Here is a 15,272-nt window from a genome sequence, read left to right on the forward strand (position 1 = left end):
TGGAATGATGCACGTTGTTGAGCTGAGCTGTACATCAGCAAATGTGTGCTGTGATGTGTGCTGACTGACGTCATACTCTATTTGAGTACAAGATAGCAAGGGCTAAGGTACTTAGGGATGGAGCATTTGTGTCCCATAAAGAACCTGCCAGTTTGCTGAGAAGGTTGTTGCATGTCTTGACCTTCACTGCTATCTTCCTCAGGTGGCTTTTGTATGTCAGTGTTCGGTCGAGGGTCACACCTCACATGGGTATGCTTCAGCCTCTGGCCATTTATTATGATGTTTAGTTCCGTCTTAGAGTTGGCATAGTGGAGGTGGAATGTGCCAGGGATTGTCTTGCTGGTGCTAGACTGAAGGCACCGTATCTTCAAGCTTTGCAGCTTCGTTACTCAGGGTCTTCTCGAGCTCAGAGAAAGTTGGAGCCCTCAGCAGATGTCTTCTGCATAGATGAACTTCCATGACTGGGTTGGTGGCAGGTCATTGATGTATATATTGAAAAAGGTTGGGGCTAGAACAGATCCCTGGGGCAACCCGTTCATCTGTTTTTTCCAAGCACTTGTTTTCTGACCTACATACACCTTGAACCGTCTGTTTCGGAGTAGCAGTTCGATGACATCAGTGACCCATGGTGGAATGATTCTTAATATTTTAACAGGAAGACCTGTGTGCCATACCACATCATATGCTGCAGTGAGGTCAAAGAAAATAGTGCCTGTTTTCATGTTTCTTTGAAAACCATTTTGGATTAATGTGGTTAGGACAAGTACTTGATCGCATGTGCTTTGATCTTGTTGAAAATCTCCTTCCTTGACATTCAAAATGTTCTCCACCTCTCATGTTATTCGCTGTAAAATTAAATGCTCTAAAATCTTAAGACACAGAAAGCAGCAATATCAGGTGGTGCTGCCTGGTTTGGGTCTTTACCAGGTGTTGGGAGGCTGATGACTTTTGATATGCACCAGATTTTCGGCAGCATATCTGATTATTTCTAAACAAATAATGCTATGGGTTGAAATACTCTGTTTCTGTATGTATAATAAGCAAGGAGATTAAGGAAAACAGAAATTAAAATGCCATGTTTGTTTGTGGAACATCTCCCCACCACCAAAGTCAGCAGGGATTCAGTTATATGGCTAATATTATGAAGCAGCCAATAGAAAGTCATCCTTAATGTTAGAGACATTGAAAGCTTTGCTAATGAGCAATGCATAGCTATCATTCTTGGAAAAGAAGATAAAAACATAACTGAATATTGGTTTTAATTTTTTGCTTTGCTGCGACACTACACATTTTGAAACTGAAAGTTGAGCAAATCTAGAGGCGATATAGCTAATGTAGTCAAGGGATAACTTCATCTCTACTCAAAACTCCAGTTTTCTGCCCGGAAATATATCAGGATCTAATTGGCTGAAGGAAAGCAAACTTAAGACCCTGTGAATATTCTCCCCTGTGGCCTTTATCCTCCCCCGCTTCCTGTGTACTCTTGTGGCCCTCATTCTTGGGTGTGGTTGAACTCTGCTTGGTGCAAGACCACATGGGGGCACAGATAGATTTATGTCTCTTACACCATCCTCTGCCTAATCCTGGGGCCCACCAGAACTGATCTAATTTATGCCCAGGTGCCAGCACCTCTAAGAGGCCATTCAAGCAGCTGAGGATAGATAGAATTCAGTAACACCCTGGCCATGTTCCCTACACCAGAACTGTAGCAACAGGGGTAGGAATTTCCCAAAACTGAAGGAATCCTGGTTAGCCACTGGAGTGGTGCAAAAGGGGCTGTCTCAGTCCCAAGAATTGGATTGAGTAACTTTAGCATCCTTCTTTCTGGCTGTGTGCATGAGCACAGAGTCATCTTCCCAATCTACTGATTATTGCCAGTCTAAGTCTAAAAGGGAGTAGCAATCCTCCTGACGAAGAGCAGCTAATGGAGTTGCAGCCTTGAACTGTACAGTGTAGCAAGTTAATCTTATCTTTCTTCTTACTTCTGTGTGCCACTTTTCAAGTCCCACATTTTGTCTATCATGTTTACAACAAACTATTGCAGGCCCTTGTGGGTAGATTTCCTGTGGATGGGTTTCCTGGTAATCAGATTCCTACTTCCTCTTGCAAATTCCTGTCTGTGAATTCCATGCTCAAACTCCTGTTGCTCCTTCCTCTCCATCAGCCTTCCTTACTCTACTTTTATATACACCTGGTGGCTTTCATAGCCAGTTTCCCAGCTGGCAGCTTGGCAATCCAGTTTAAGCTCGCTCTCCAAAGCTGCTAGAAGGCCAGCTTCAGTTGTTTCAGACCTTCTCTCTTGTAGCTGCTTTAAGTCTCAAGGCAAGTTTTTCTAGTGCTGAGCACCCTCAACTGACACCAAGTTTCCTAAGAGCTCAGCTTCATTTAAGCACCTAAATAAGGGCCTAAATAAATTTTCAATAGTACTTAACACCTGGCAGCTCTCATTCTGACACTAAAGACCAGATTTTCAAAAGAAATGAGCACCCAACATGCTGATCAATTTTGAAAAATCTGCCCCTAAGGGTACATCTACACTGCAAATGGGAGTCAGCCTTGCAGCCTGGGTAGGCAGACTTGTGTTAGCAGAGCTTGCGCTACCACACTACAAATAGCTGTGTAGATGTTGCAACACCAGTGGAGGCTCAGGCTAGCCACCTGAGCTCAGACCCAGGGAATAGTGTTAGCTCAGGGGGCTAGCCCAAACCTCTGCCAGTGCCACAACATCCGCACAGCTATTTTTAGCACATTAGCGCGAGCCCCACAAACCCAAGTCCGCCTACTTAAGGTGGGAGGCTCACACCCAAGTGCATTGCAGCCATACCTTAAGTGACTAGAACAGACTCACTGTGCCAGAGCCAGGAATTGAACCTGGATCTCCTGAGTCCCAGTCCAGTGCCTTAGTCCCAAGATTGATCTTTCTGTGCATGATAAAGCCTGCAGACTCAGACAAAGTGCATGGCCAAGTTATCACGCACGGGTGCAGGCACATAGAATACTCAGTGGCTTTTGGAATGGGTGATGCTGCAGCTTACATCCAAAAATGGCTGTGCTAACAATCCTATGGCAGAAGAACTGCTTTTGATGTGTTGGCACAGTAAAGAGGTTTAATTGAGACATCTTTGACTAAATATAATTTTCTTTTTTATGATTGAAAACTGTCAGTATCTCTAAGGAAATACAAGGGTAAACAACCAGGAGGCAATCCCTAACCTTGGCAATGAAGATGTCTATGAATAACATGAAGCACGAAATGACAGAGCTGGGCTATCTTACATTTTCTTTTGCCTATAGTACACTATGTCTGAGGAGTGTCCGTTAGTGTATTGGAGCTTGTTTTGGCAGCTCTGGTGCCTGTAGAGAAAAATCATGTGCCCCATAAGAAATGGCTTTTTGTTGAAGTAAAATAGGATGGTCATATTACAGCCATGCACAGCGCCGAAGGACTTATAGTTGGCATCATGTCTCAAACTATGGCTCCTGGAGGGAAGGAAAATTGCTTACAGCTTCTGTAAATTGAAATAAGACTACTCAGTCAATTTTCCCAGGGTTAAATGAGTATAGGGCTGAAAACATTGGTAGAGAAAGGATGTATCTGGGTCAGATAAATCAGATGATGAGTCTTGCATGGAGAGCAAGACATACTATAATGATGTCACTACTCTTCATAGCAAGTACCCATGTATAATATAGTTAACATTAAGCAGAATGGAAGCAATAATTCCTGGAGTGAGAATACTCTGGCCAGGGCATTCTGGGATATCTGAACTTTGGAGATAAGGGATTTTCAGTAGTTAAAATATAAATGATGAAACATAAATCAGGAAAAATGAGCTAACAATGAAGAAGTCTGCTAGAGATACAGCAGGAGTGATGCCAGATTTACAAATTCTGGAGAACTGACAAGAAAAAGAAAATTTGTAGTCATGGGGAACTTCAAGTTTTGTGGCCTTGATGAGGCAAAGTTAAAACATATTAAAAATAATGGTAGTTCAGCTATAGTTATGGGAGAAGGACATTTTCCAGTGGAGGACTTTAGTCATAGAAGCATTCAAAAGAAGGAGCTAATTGAAGACAGAGGACAAATGGGAAATAGAAAGGTCAGAAATCATTCACACTGAAGTGATGTCCAAAGTTAAAACCATCCTTTCTGCATAATTTGAGTGAAAAGTTGGCACTTCTTGAACATATTTCTGCTAGTTTGAATTCTGCCACCCGTTGCACAACTCAGAGAAAAACTGCAGAGTACCGAGAACCCAACCTTGTGCCAACTACATAGATCAGATATTGAGGGGGAAATATAAGGTCTCCACTAAAGAAGGAGAAGTGAGAAAGGTGGGGTTTCATCCAGGTGAAGATTGTACAGAGGAATAGCAACAGTTCTGAGTTGAAAAAAAATCACAGTGATATGAGGCAGGCTTAGCAAGGTAGGAGGTGATGTGGTAAGTGCAGAAGGATTCACAAAGGAGGTGGTTTTGTGTGTAGATGAGACTAAATATGTAGGCTAATGGGAGAATGAGACATCAAGCCAGAATGAAGCACTTGGGCTCAAAGTAGCAATGGACTTGTGCATCATTTTACTTTTCAAAAGGAAGAATGTGGTAAACTCCACACAGAGCTAGATGAAGAAAGCTTCCAAGGAGGCATGTTGGCTTGAAGTACAGTTTTAATAGTCCTGCACCAGCACCATTTACTCTTTAGCATCTAGCTTCCAACATGCTGTGTTGAAGATTTACCTTACAGCTTTACAGCCTCCTAAATGTGTAGATTTCCAAGATAATCAAAATGTTGAACAATTGTGTTTGTTAGTTTATCTTAATACCAGAATAAATCTATATTACCATAAATCCAATTTTAGCCACTGGTGATAGCTAGTTTTGTTGAAATATTGTGTGCTGGGCTTAAGTATTATTTATTTCTCTGCCCTGTTATCAGTCTAATCAACACTTATCAAAAGTTAGACCATATGCTTTCATACATAAAACTAAATCATTTTCCTTTGCCAGGAAGCTGATTTCCCCCCCAGAAAGGCATTTTAGAAGCTTTCCTTTTATGAGAAAAGTAGATTGGGGCAGAGTAAGGCAATCTGTGGACATCACAACACAGGATCCCCCATGGCTCTAACCTCACTGCTTGTGCTTCCCTCACCCCTTGCACAGTGGCACAGTTCCCCCTCCCCTACCAGAGCATCATGGGGCATCCTCCTTTCCCCCAAGAACAGAAGCATGAGAGGAAGGGGTGGCAGCAGAGGACCCCCCATTATTTACCCCAGAAGTTGGGGTATATTTGCTTAGGTAAGTAGGTATGGCTGCACTCTTTTCCTGCCGTACAATGAGTGTTTTCAGGGCTGTCCTAAGCATCTCATAGAGAATGGGTCCATCAATGGCTATCAGCCAAGATGGTCAATTACACAACCCCAATCTCCAACTGTCACAAGCTGGGACTGGACAACAGGGGATGGGTCACTCAAAATTGCCCTGTTCTGTTCATTCCCTCTGAATTATTTGGCACTCATAGAATCATAGAATCATAGAATATCAGGGTTGGAAGGGACCCCAGAAGGTCATCTAGTCCAACCCCCTGCTCAAAGCAGGACCAAGTCCCAGTTAAATCATCCCAGCCAGGGCTTTGTCAAGCCTGACCTTAAAAACCTCTAAGGAAGGAGATTCTACCACCTCCCTAGGTAACGCATTCCAGTGTTTCACCACCCTCTTAGTGAAAAAGTTTTTCCTAATATCCAATCTAAACCTCCCCCATTGCAACTTGAGACCATTACTCCTCGTTCTGTCATCTGCTACCATTGAGAACAGTCTAGAGCCATCCTCTTTGAAACCCCCTTTCAGGTAGTTGAAAGCAGCTATCAAATCCCCCCTCATTCTTCTCTTCTGCAGACTAAACAATCCCAGCTCCCTCAGCCTCTCCTCATAAGTCATGTGCTCTAGACCCCTAATCATTTTTGTTGCCCTTCGTTGTACTCTTTCCAATTTATCCACATCCTTCCTGTAGTGTGGGGCCCAAAACTGGACACAGTACTCCAGATGAGGCCTCACCAGTGTCGAATAGAGGGGAACGATCACGTCCCTCGATCTGCTCGCTATGCCCCTACTTATACAACCCAAAATGCCATTGGCCTTCTTGGCAACAAGGGCACACTGCTGACTCATATCCAGCTTCTCGTCCACTGTCACCCCTAGGTCCTTTTCCGCAGAACTGCTGCCGAGCCATTCGGTCCCTAGTCTGTAGCGGTGCATTGGATTCTTCCATCCTAAGTGCAGGACCCTGCATTTATCCTTATTGAACCTCATTAGATTTCTTTTGGCCCAATCCTCCAATTTGTCTAGGTCCTTCTGTATCCTATCCCTCCCCTCCAGCGTATCTACCACTCCTCCCAGTTTAGTATCATCCGCAAATTTGCTGAGAGTGCAATCCACACCATCCTCCAGATCATTTATGAAGATATTGAACAAAACGGGCCCCAGGACCGACCCCTGGGGCACTCCACTTGACACCGGCTGCCAACTAGACATGGAGCCATTGATCACTACCCGTTGAGCCCGACAATCTAGCCAGCTTTCTACCCACCTTATAGTGCATTCATCCAGCCCATACTTCCTTAACTTGCTGACAAGAATGCTGTGGGAGACCGTGTCAAAAGCTTTGCTAAAGTCAAGAAACAATACATCCACTGCTTTCCCTTCATCCACAGAACCAGTAATCTCATCATAAAAGGCGATTAGATTAGTCAGGCATGACCTTCCCTTGGTGAATCCATGCTGACTGTTCCTGATCACTTTCCTCTCCTCTAAGTGCTTCAGGATTGATTCTTTGAGGACCTGCTCCATGATTTTTCCAGGGACTGAGGTGAGGCTGACCGGCCTGTAGTTCCCAGGATCCTCCTTCTTCCCTTTTTTAAAGATGGGCACTACATTAGCCTTTTTCCAGTCATCCGGGACTTCCCCCGTTCGCCACGAGTTTTCAAAGATAATGGCCAAGGGCTCTGCAATCACAGCCGCCAATTCCTTCAGCACTCTCGGATGCAATTCGTCCGGCCCCATGGACTTGTGCACGTCCAGCTTTTCTAAATAGTCCCTAACCACCTCTATCTCTACAGAGGGCTGGCCATCTCTTCCCCATTTTGTGTTGCCCAGCACAGCAGTCTGGGAGCTGACCTTGTTAGTGAAAACAGAGGCAAAAAAAGCATTGAGTACATTAGCTTTTTCCACATCCTCTGTCACTAGCTTGCCTCCCTCATTCAGTAAGGGGCCCACACTTTCCTTGGCTTTCTTCTTGTTGCCAACATACCTGAAGAAACTCTCACCACTATCAAAGACAGGATACTGGGCTAGATGGACCATTAGTCTGCTCCCAGTATGGCTATTCTTATGTTCCTATAAGCAGCATTTGGTGGGGTGGGACACTGCGATACCCCGTGACACCTCCTTCTGGTTGTCCAGGGAATTAGCATTTCTAGCCTCCGGAGCACCCTGTGCAGGCCAGTGACCCACTTGCCGCTGGGCCCGAGTCCCTCCCAGACCCCTATGCCCCTTTCACACTGGGGTGCTGCCCCCTGGCAGTACCCCCGCAGATCTGGGTCTCCTCCCACCCCGGGGAATCCCCACCCTCTATCCCCACCTCACCTCAGTCTTTGGCTACTGCCAGTAACCATCTAGCTGCTGCTTCCTGGGGCGGACTGCAGCATAATTGCCACTCATCATCAGCAAGGAGGGTTTGGACCTGCTGCTTCTGCAACCCCAGTATCCTTTTCCTAGGCCTTCATCAAGGCCTGCAGCCTGGGGGTTTCCCAGGCTAGAGTTCTCCAGCTCCTCTGGCCTTTCCCCATCCCTACTCCACTTTAGGTACCCTGCTCAGCTCCCAGAAGTTAGGCCCTCCCTCTCAACATCTAGAGAAAGAGTGTGTCCTCCTGGCCCATTGCCCTCTTATAAAGGCCAGCTGGGCACTGATTGTCGCGTGGCCGCAGCTATGACTGTTTCCCCAATCAGCCGAGGCTTGCTGCTTTCCCTAGCAGCAGCCCTCTCCCAGCCTTAGCCCTCTCCCAGGGCTGATTTCAGGCCCTTCAGGGCAGGAGTGGGTGACCACCCCGCTACACAGCAATTCTTGGCGGTAACATCCAGGAAGATGTATAGCGCTGTTTATACCTTTCAGTGCTATTATTTCATGATGTATGCCCACTCAGACCAACATCACTGTGTTGATTACCTCTGGGTCACACTTTCAAGAATAACTATTGCAGCTATTTTATTTATAATCATACGACTTCAAAAGCTGGGTCTCTAGGTACAAGCCTATATTACCTGTGCTTTAACCTAGCCCTGTAGTAAGTGTTATTTGATCTTTGGAATCCCAGTGTTCCTCTTACTCTGGTCAGGTTCACCATGGTTTGCCTGTAGGGCAATTCAGTTGAAAATGAACTTAGAAGAAGTCTCACCAAATCAATTCCCTGCCATTGCAGAGGGTTTAGCTGTTGCGGCACCTCAGTCCTTCCTATTCTCTGCCTGTGAGACAGAAAAATTTAGTCTCCTGGGAGGTGTAAATACTGTAGTCTAATTCAGATTATTGGGCTGAGTGCAGGGATAAGTGGGTAGGTTTTGTTGCCTATGATGTGCAGGAGGTCAGACTAGATGATCTGAACGTCACTTCTGGCCTTAGGACTCTGAAATAGCTCTGTTGTTTGTACTTTGCTCAATTACTCAATCCATGATTTCATGAGGATCATGAAATCTTAAATTGGCCTCCAGTTTCTAAAATATTTGTATATCAATTAATGTGACATGTAATGCCTTGAAAAGTTCTAATATCTTAAATTGCAGAGAGATGTTAAAGCAGACAGTAGGGGCTAGATTTTTAAAAGAGATCAACTCCCACTTAGATGCCTAAGTAAGGACACATTTTTAAACAAATACTGAGTACCCACCAGCATCTCCCACTGAGACACCCAATTTACTTGGTTCTATTGACAATTTATTCCCATATATTGAAAGCTTCTAGTGCAAACCCAGGAATATTACTTATATACAGTGCAGTTTTTGTAAATAGAGTTACTGTGCATCCTACATTCATTTTACTTTCGTCTATTACTTGTTTCAGCTAAATATTGTACAACCCTGCTGTGCAATTATGCTGATTGAAAAGATGATTATGTTGAAGTCACCTATGATGATAATGATCTTACATTTATATAGTTCCTTTCATTGCAAAGCACTTTACAAATTGATAGACAAAATTATACATAGGGATCACTTTATACTCCCCCAAAACGCAGCTACCTCTAGAATGAAACGCTGCAACTGTTTAACAATGCACAAATATAATGGTAGTGTATGGTAGGAAGTGAAGAAAATGTTTTCCAGCTGCAACTACTGAGGGATTTGAAGTAGCTAAACACTAGATACCAGAGCTGGGATTTAATTAGAACATTTGGGGTTAAATGCCCCCATACAACTTTTCTAACTTTTCCTGGGTTCTTTATTATCCACAATTGGTCATCAGCTCATTTTTATGTCTCATCTGAAAAATGGAAGTATCAAGACTCTATGACTCCATGCTAGGACGCTGATTTATTACGAACTCAGAGGGAAGTATACCATCTACTTAGTCACTTCGTTATCTATTGGGAAAGTACATTACTCAGGCCATGCCGACACTACAGGTGTCTGCTGTATTGCTGCAATGGTTAGGGGTGTGAAAGAGTGCAATCCCACCCTGACAAACGTAGATGTTCCAGCAGAAGCCCCTAATGTAAATGCAGTAATAAATGCAAAATTGCACTTTTACTGGTACAGCTTGTTTTGCTGAGAGGGATGGGGGTGGAATAAGCAATACTGCCAAGAGCACAGATTTGCTAGTATAAGCTGCATCCATATTAGCAGTATGTTGCTGGTATAGGATTCCTAGACTGGCAAAGTACTCAGATTCTGTCCTGCACCTGAGCTGTACTACATTCTACCAGTGGTTTACGGTCCTTGATTGATCTTATACCAGTAGAAGATAAACATAGTATAGCAGAGCTCTACACTGCCCCCTACCAACCCTGACATGCCCCATCTACCAGGAATGGGGAAGGCATAAGCATAGCCCTGGCAACATCACAGATTCATCTCCTGGGTGGCTCAAGGTGGCCATAGCCACCATTTTGAATTTGGGCCTAAAATTGCTTAGTGGTATAAGCATATAAAAATTAAGTTCAAAATATGAACATCTCAGAAGTGAAAGTTTTCCTTATTTTCCACATTTGTGTAAAACATGTGAAATGGGGCAAATATTCTTTTCTTAAAAACAACAAATATTAATTTTAAAGGAGATTTTGTAGTTTCTTTAGAACAATAATCACTTCATATCCGTTTTGAAATTCCTGCATTTTCAATGTAAAAAATGGCAATTCCATGAAAAATAGTATTTCTGGGGATGGAATAAAATGATTTTTTTTTTTGCTTAATATCTTGTGGAATACTATTTGACAATTTTACAGTGTTCTTACATTCTTCTGACTGATTTGATTCAATATTAAGTATAGAACCCCAAAGAACATCAGTTTATAAACTAAACTATACAGGGGTTACTTTCCCCATATAAGAATATAATTAAATATTAAACTTATCTTCTGTGGCAAGTAACAGAAGAAATACTAGACACCCAGACACTAGATGAGAGGTACTGCCACCTTGTAGAATAATAATGACAATTTACTTGCACTCTAAGAAATGTCAACTGGGAGCCATCAATGAAAATAAGCCACATAAATGTGAGGGAAGCCCAATATTATGTCTTTCATCTGTGCTATGAACTAACTTTTCCATCAGATCTGTCAGCTTTTGAGGAAGAACATTCTGACTGTTACTACTGCCTCACCTTATTTTGTCCTTTTAACAAGGACTATTGGAGAAAGAATTTAAAAAGGCAAGCCTCTCAAAGGCTTGAAATTCCACTTCATTTAGAAGTTGATTTTTATGACAGATTTTCTCATGCATATACAGATTTACTTTTCCCCTCACTCTCTAATGGCTTAAATATTGTCAGATGTACTCTGTTTCAAGAAGCAGATCACACTTAGATCAGTTTATCTGTCATGCTGTTTCTGACTCATGCTTTTCTGTTAACAGGTCGTCATGGAGATGGGGCCTATTGGCCAGTTGACACAAACTTGATTGACAGAAGCAGCCTCAATGGTAAATATAAACTAAACTAGACTCAATCTAATTAAGTTTGATTATTAAGTCCATTTTCAGCAGCAAACCCCATCCTCTCTCTCCCTCCTCACCACCTTCTTCACCACTTATAAGGTTGTTCCATTCATATATGGGTGAGAGTTTCAAAATCCCATTCATAGGATGATAGTTTGTGTCACAGAATCATAGAAATGTGGAATTGGAAAGGGGACCTCAAGGTCATCAAGCTCCTGCTCTGAGGCAGACCAAAGTAAACCTAGCCCATTACTGACAGGTGTTTGTCCAAAGTTTTCTTAAAAACCTCCAGTCATGGGGATTCCACAACCTCCCTTGGAAGCCTATTTCAGAGTTTCTAACTACCCTTATAATTAGACATGTGTCCTAACCAAAGTCTCTCTTGCTGTATATTAAGCCCATTACTTCTTGTCCTACCTTCAGTGGATATGAAGAACAATTGATCACTATCCTCATTATAACAGAATGGCAGACTGTTATGTCCCCCCTCAGTCTTCTTGTTGATTTCAGACCAATTCTATAATTTTTCAAGGTCATTTTGAATTCTAATCCTGTCCTCTAAAGTGCTTGCAACCTCTTCCAGCTTGGTGTTATCCACAGATTTTATAAGCATACTCTCCACTGCATTATTCAAGTATGAATGAAAATATTGAATAGAACCAGACCTAGGAATTACCTCTGTGGGACTCCACTAAATACACTCTCCCATTTTGACAGCGCACCATTGATAACTACTTTTTGAGAAAGGTCTTTCAGCCAGCTGTGCACCCACCTTGTAGGAATTTCATCTAGACCACATTTCCCTAGTTTGCTTATGAGAATGTCATGTGAGACTGTGTCAAAAATCAAAGATTTCTAAAATCAAGATATATCATGTCTACTGGTTCCCCTGTATGCCCTAGGCCAGTAGAGGAAGAGGAATAACAGTTTTGATGAGTTGAAATCAAATTTCAGATCCTGTAGTTTAGATAGACATTAATGGATCTTAGTACACTTGAGAGAGGAAGACCAGGTGGAGTTAAGTGAAATTTAAACAAGGCTGATATTGATAAGAGTTTGCTATGAGGCAGCCTGTAGTAGTATTACATTCCATATCCAACTGAGGTATCTCTGTAAGCACTGGTGCAAAGTAGCCTGTAAGAGAAAAGAGATTAAAGGAGATTAAAGAGTAAAATGAAATAGATAATTGAGAAAATTTAATTATCCCTTGGCAGCTTCTAACCATGATTAAATAGTTATTATATGTATTGTAGATTTAGCAATTGTAAACCACAGAAAGAGGAAATTATTCCATTTTAAAAAGCATATCAGAAAGGAAGCCCTCTATTTTGTGTGTGACAAATTAAAAAGAAATCTGTTTTGACTGTTTCAAGCTGACCCAGCAAAGTAAAATAAATAAATAAATAAATCCCCTGTCATATTTCCAGTCAAAAAGAGATTCTTTCCCTAGTAGAAGCTTATTGTAAAACTAGTTAGCTATTTTCTTCGTAGGAGATATTTTAGTTTTATCTCACATCATAAGAACCATGATAAGAAGGAAATATAAGAAATAAAACAGAGAACCAAAAGATCTTAAAAAGGGAAAACATCATAAAAAGTATTTCATGGCATTTTGTTTCAGTGTGTTAAACTTCCTGTTGGCAAATGCAATCTTAATTAAACCTGAGCTGATATAGCAAGACACAAGAGGAAAAGCTGTGGATTACTAAAGATTAACTGAATCTGACCACTATCTACTGAGTTTTAGATATGCTATCAACACCTTTTCCTCCCCAGTTACCTAATGGAGCTTTAGTTTTCACATTATTGAACAAATGAGAAGAACTGAGGTGCTATACAAAGCCAGTCTGGAAAATACACAATTATTGCAAGGCACCTAACAAATTAAGTCAGACATGACAGGCAGGGAATACTGAACTCAGTAACCTTTCCTTGCTATATTTTGCCAGTTGACATATGTATGCTTCATATTTTAGACACAGCTCCTGCTGTTACCAGGAACTTAGTAATGGTATCTTAGACAAAATCAGATCCAGCTATTAAGTACCCAACTTAGTTTTAGAGTAGGAGCCGTGTTAGTCTGTATCTGCAAAAAGAAAAGGAGTACTTGTGGCACCTTAGAGACTAACAAATTTATTTGAGCATAAGCTTTCATGAGCTACAGCTCACTTCATCGGATTCATGCAGTGGAAAATACAGTAGGTGGATTTTATATACACAGAGAACATGAAACAATGGGTGCTACAATACACACTGTAACAAGAGTGATCAGGTAAGGTGAGCTATTACCAGCAGGAGAGAAAAAAAACCTTTTGTAGTGATAATCAAGGTGGGCCATTTCCAGCAGTTGACAAGAAAGTCTGAGGAACAGTAGGGGGGGAAAACAAACATGGGGAAATAGTTTTACTTTGTGTAATGACACATCCACTCCCAGTCTTTATTCAAGCCTAATTTAATTGTATCCAGTTTGTAAATTAATTCCAATTCAGCAGTCTCTCATTGGAGTCTGTTTTTGAAGGTTTTTTGTTGTAATATTGCCACTTTTATGTCTGTAATCGAGTGCCCAGAGAGATTGAAGTGTTCTCCGACTGTTTTTTTAATGTTATAGTTCTTGACGTCTGCTTTGTGTCCATTGATTCTTTTATGTAGAGACTGTCCGGTTTGGCCAATGTACATGGCACAGGCGCATTGCTGGCACATGATGGCATATATCACATTGGTAGATGTGCAGGTGAACGAGCCTCTGATAGTGTGGCTGATGCGATTAGGCCCTATGATGGTGTCCCCTGAATAGATATGTGGACACAGTTGGCAATGGGCTTTGTTGCCAGGATAGTGTTTTTGTTGTATGGTGTGTGGTTGCTGGTGAGTATTTGCTTCAGGGTGAGGGGCTGTCTGTAAGCGAGGACTGGCCTGTCTCCCAAGATCTGTGAGAATGATGAGTTGTCCTTCAGGATAGGTTGTAGATCCTTGATGATGCGTTGTAGAGGTTTCAGTTGGTGGCTGAAGGTGATGGCTAGTGGCGTTCTGTTATTTTCTTTGTTGGGCCTGTCTTGTCGTAGGTAACTTCTGGGTACTCTTCTGGCTCTGTCAATCTGTTTCTTCACTTCAGCAGGTGGGTATTGCAGTTGCAAGAACGCTTGATAGAGATCTTGTAGGTGTTTGCCTCTGTCTGAGGGGTTGGAGCAAATGCGGTTGTATGGTAGAGCTTGGCTGTAGATAGTAGATTGTGTGGTGTGGTCTGGATGAAAGCTGGAGGCATGTAGGTAAGTATAGGTCACATAAATACCACCCTATACCGGAAACCTACTGGCCACTATACTTACCTACATGCTCTCATGAATATAAAGGGAAGGGTAAACACCTTTAAATCCCTCCTGGCCAGAGGAAAAACCCTTTCACCTGTAAAGATAAAGGTAAAGATAACCTCGCTGGAACCTGGCCAAAATGACCAATGAGGAGACAAGATACTTTCAAAGGCGGGAGGGGGGGAACCAAGGGTCCTCTCCATCTGTGTGATGCTTTTGCTGGGACCAGAGCAGGAATGCAGGTCAGAACTCCTGTAAAGTATTAGTAAGCAATCTAGTTAGATATGCGTTAGATTCTGTTTTGTTTAAATGGCTGATAAAATAAGTTGTGCTGAATGGAATGTTATTCCTGTTTTTGTGTCTTTTTGTAACTTAAGGTTTTGCCTAGAGGGATTCTCTGTGTTTTGAATCTGATTACCCTCTAAGGTATTTACCATCCTGATTTTACCGAGGTGATTCTTTTACTTTTTCTTCAATTAAAATTCTTCTTTTAAGAACCTGATTGCTTTTTCATTGTTCTTAAGATCCAAGGGTTTGGATCTGTGTTCACCTATGCAAATTGGTGAGGATTTTTATGAAGCCTTCCCCAGGAAAGGGGGTGTAGTACTTGGGGAGATATTTTTGGGGGGAAACGTTTCCAAGTGGGCACTTCCCCTGTTATTTTAGTTAGACACCTTGGTGGTGGCAGCATAAGGTCCAGGGACAAAAGGTAAAACAGTTTGTACCTTGGGGAAGTTTTAACCTAAGCTGGTAAGAATAAGCTTAG

The 15,272-nt window shown here is 42.2% G+C and overlaps 1 protein-coding gene across 2 annotated transcripts in view; it reads left to right on the forward strand.

The window, feature by feature from the left end:
• Nucleotides 1-15,272, forward strand: part of DCC (DCC netrin 1 receptor) — a 975,841-nt gene that overhangs the window by 898,662 nt on the left and 61,907 nt on the right. For both annotated transcript variants that reach the window (XM_038402401.2, XM_038402402.2), the window contains exon 22: nucleotides 11,118-11,183. In XM_038402401.2, the coding sequence (XP_038258329.1) occupies nucleotides 11,118-11,183 (66 nt within the window). The remainder of the gene's footprint in view (nucleotides 1-11,117; nucleotides 11,184-15,272) is intronic.

This window comes from Dermochelys coriacea, chromosome 5 (assembly GCF_009764565.3).
Source record: "Dermochelys coriacea isolate rDerCor1 chromosome 5, rDerCor1.pri.v4, whole genome shotgun sequence".
Classification (NCBI taxonomy): domain Eukaryota; kingdom Metazoa; phylum Chordata; order Testudines; family Dermochelyidae; genus Dermochelys; species Dermochelys coriacea.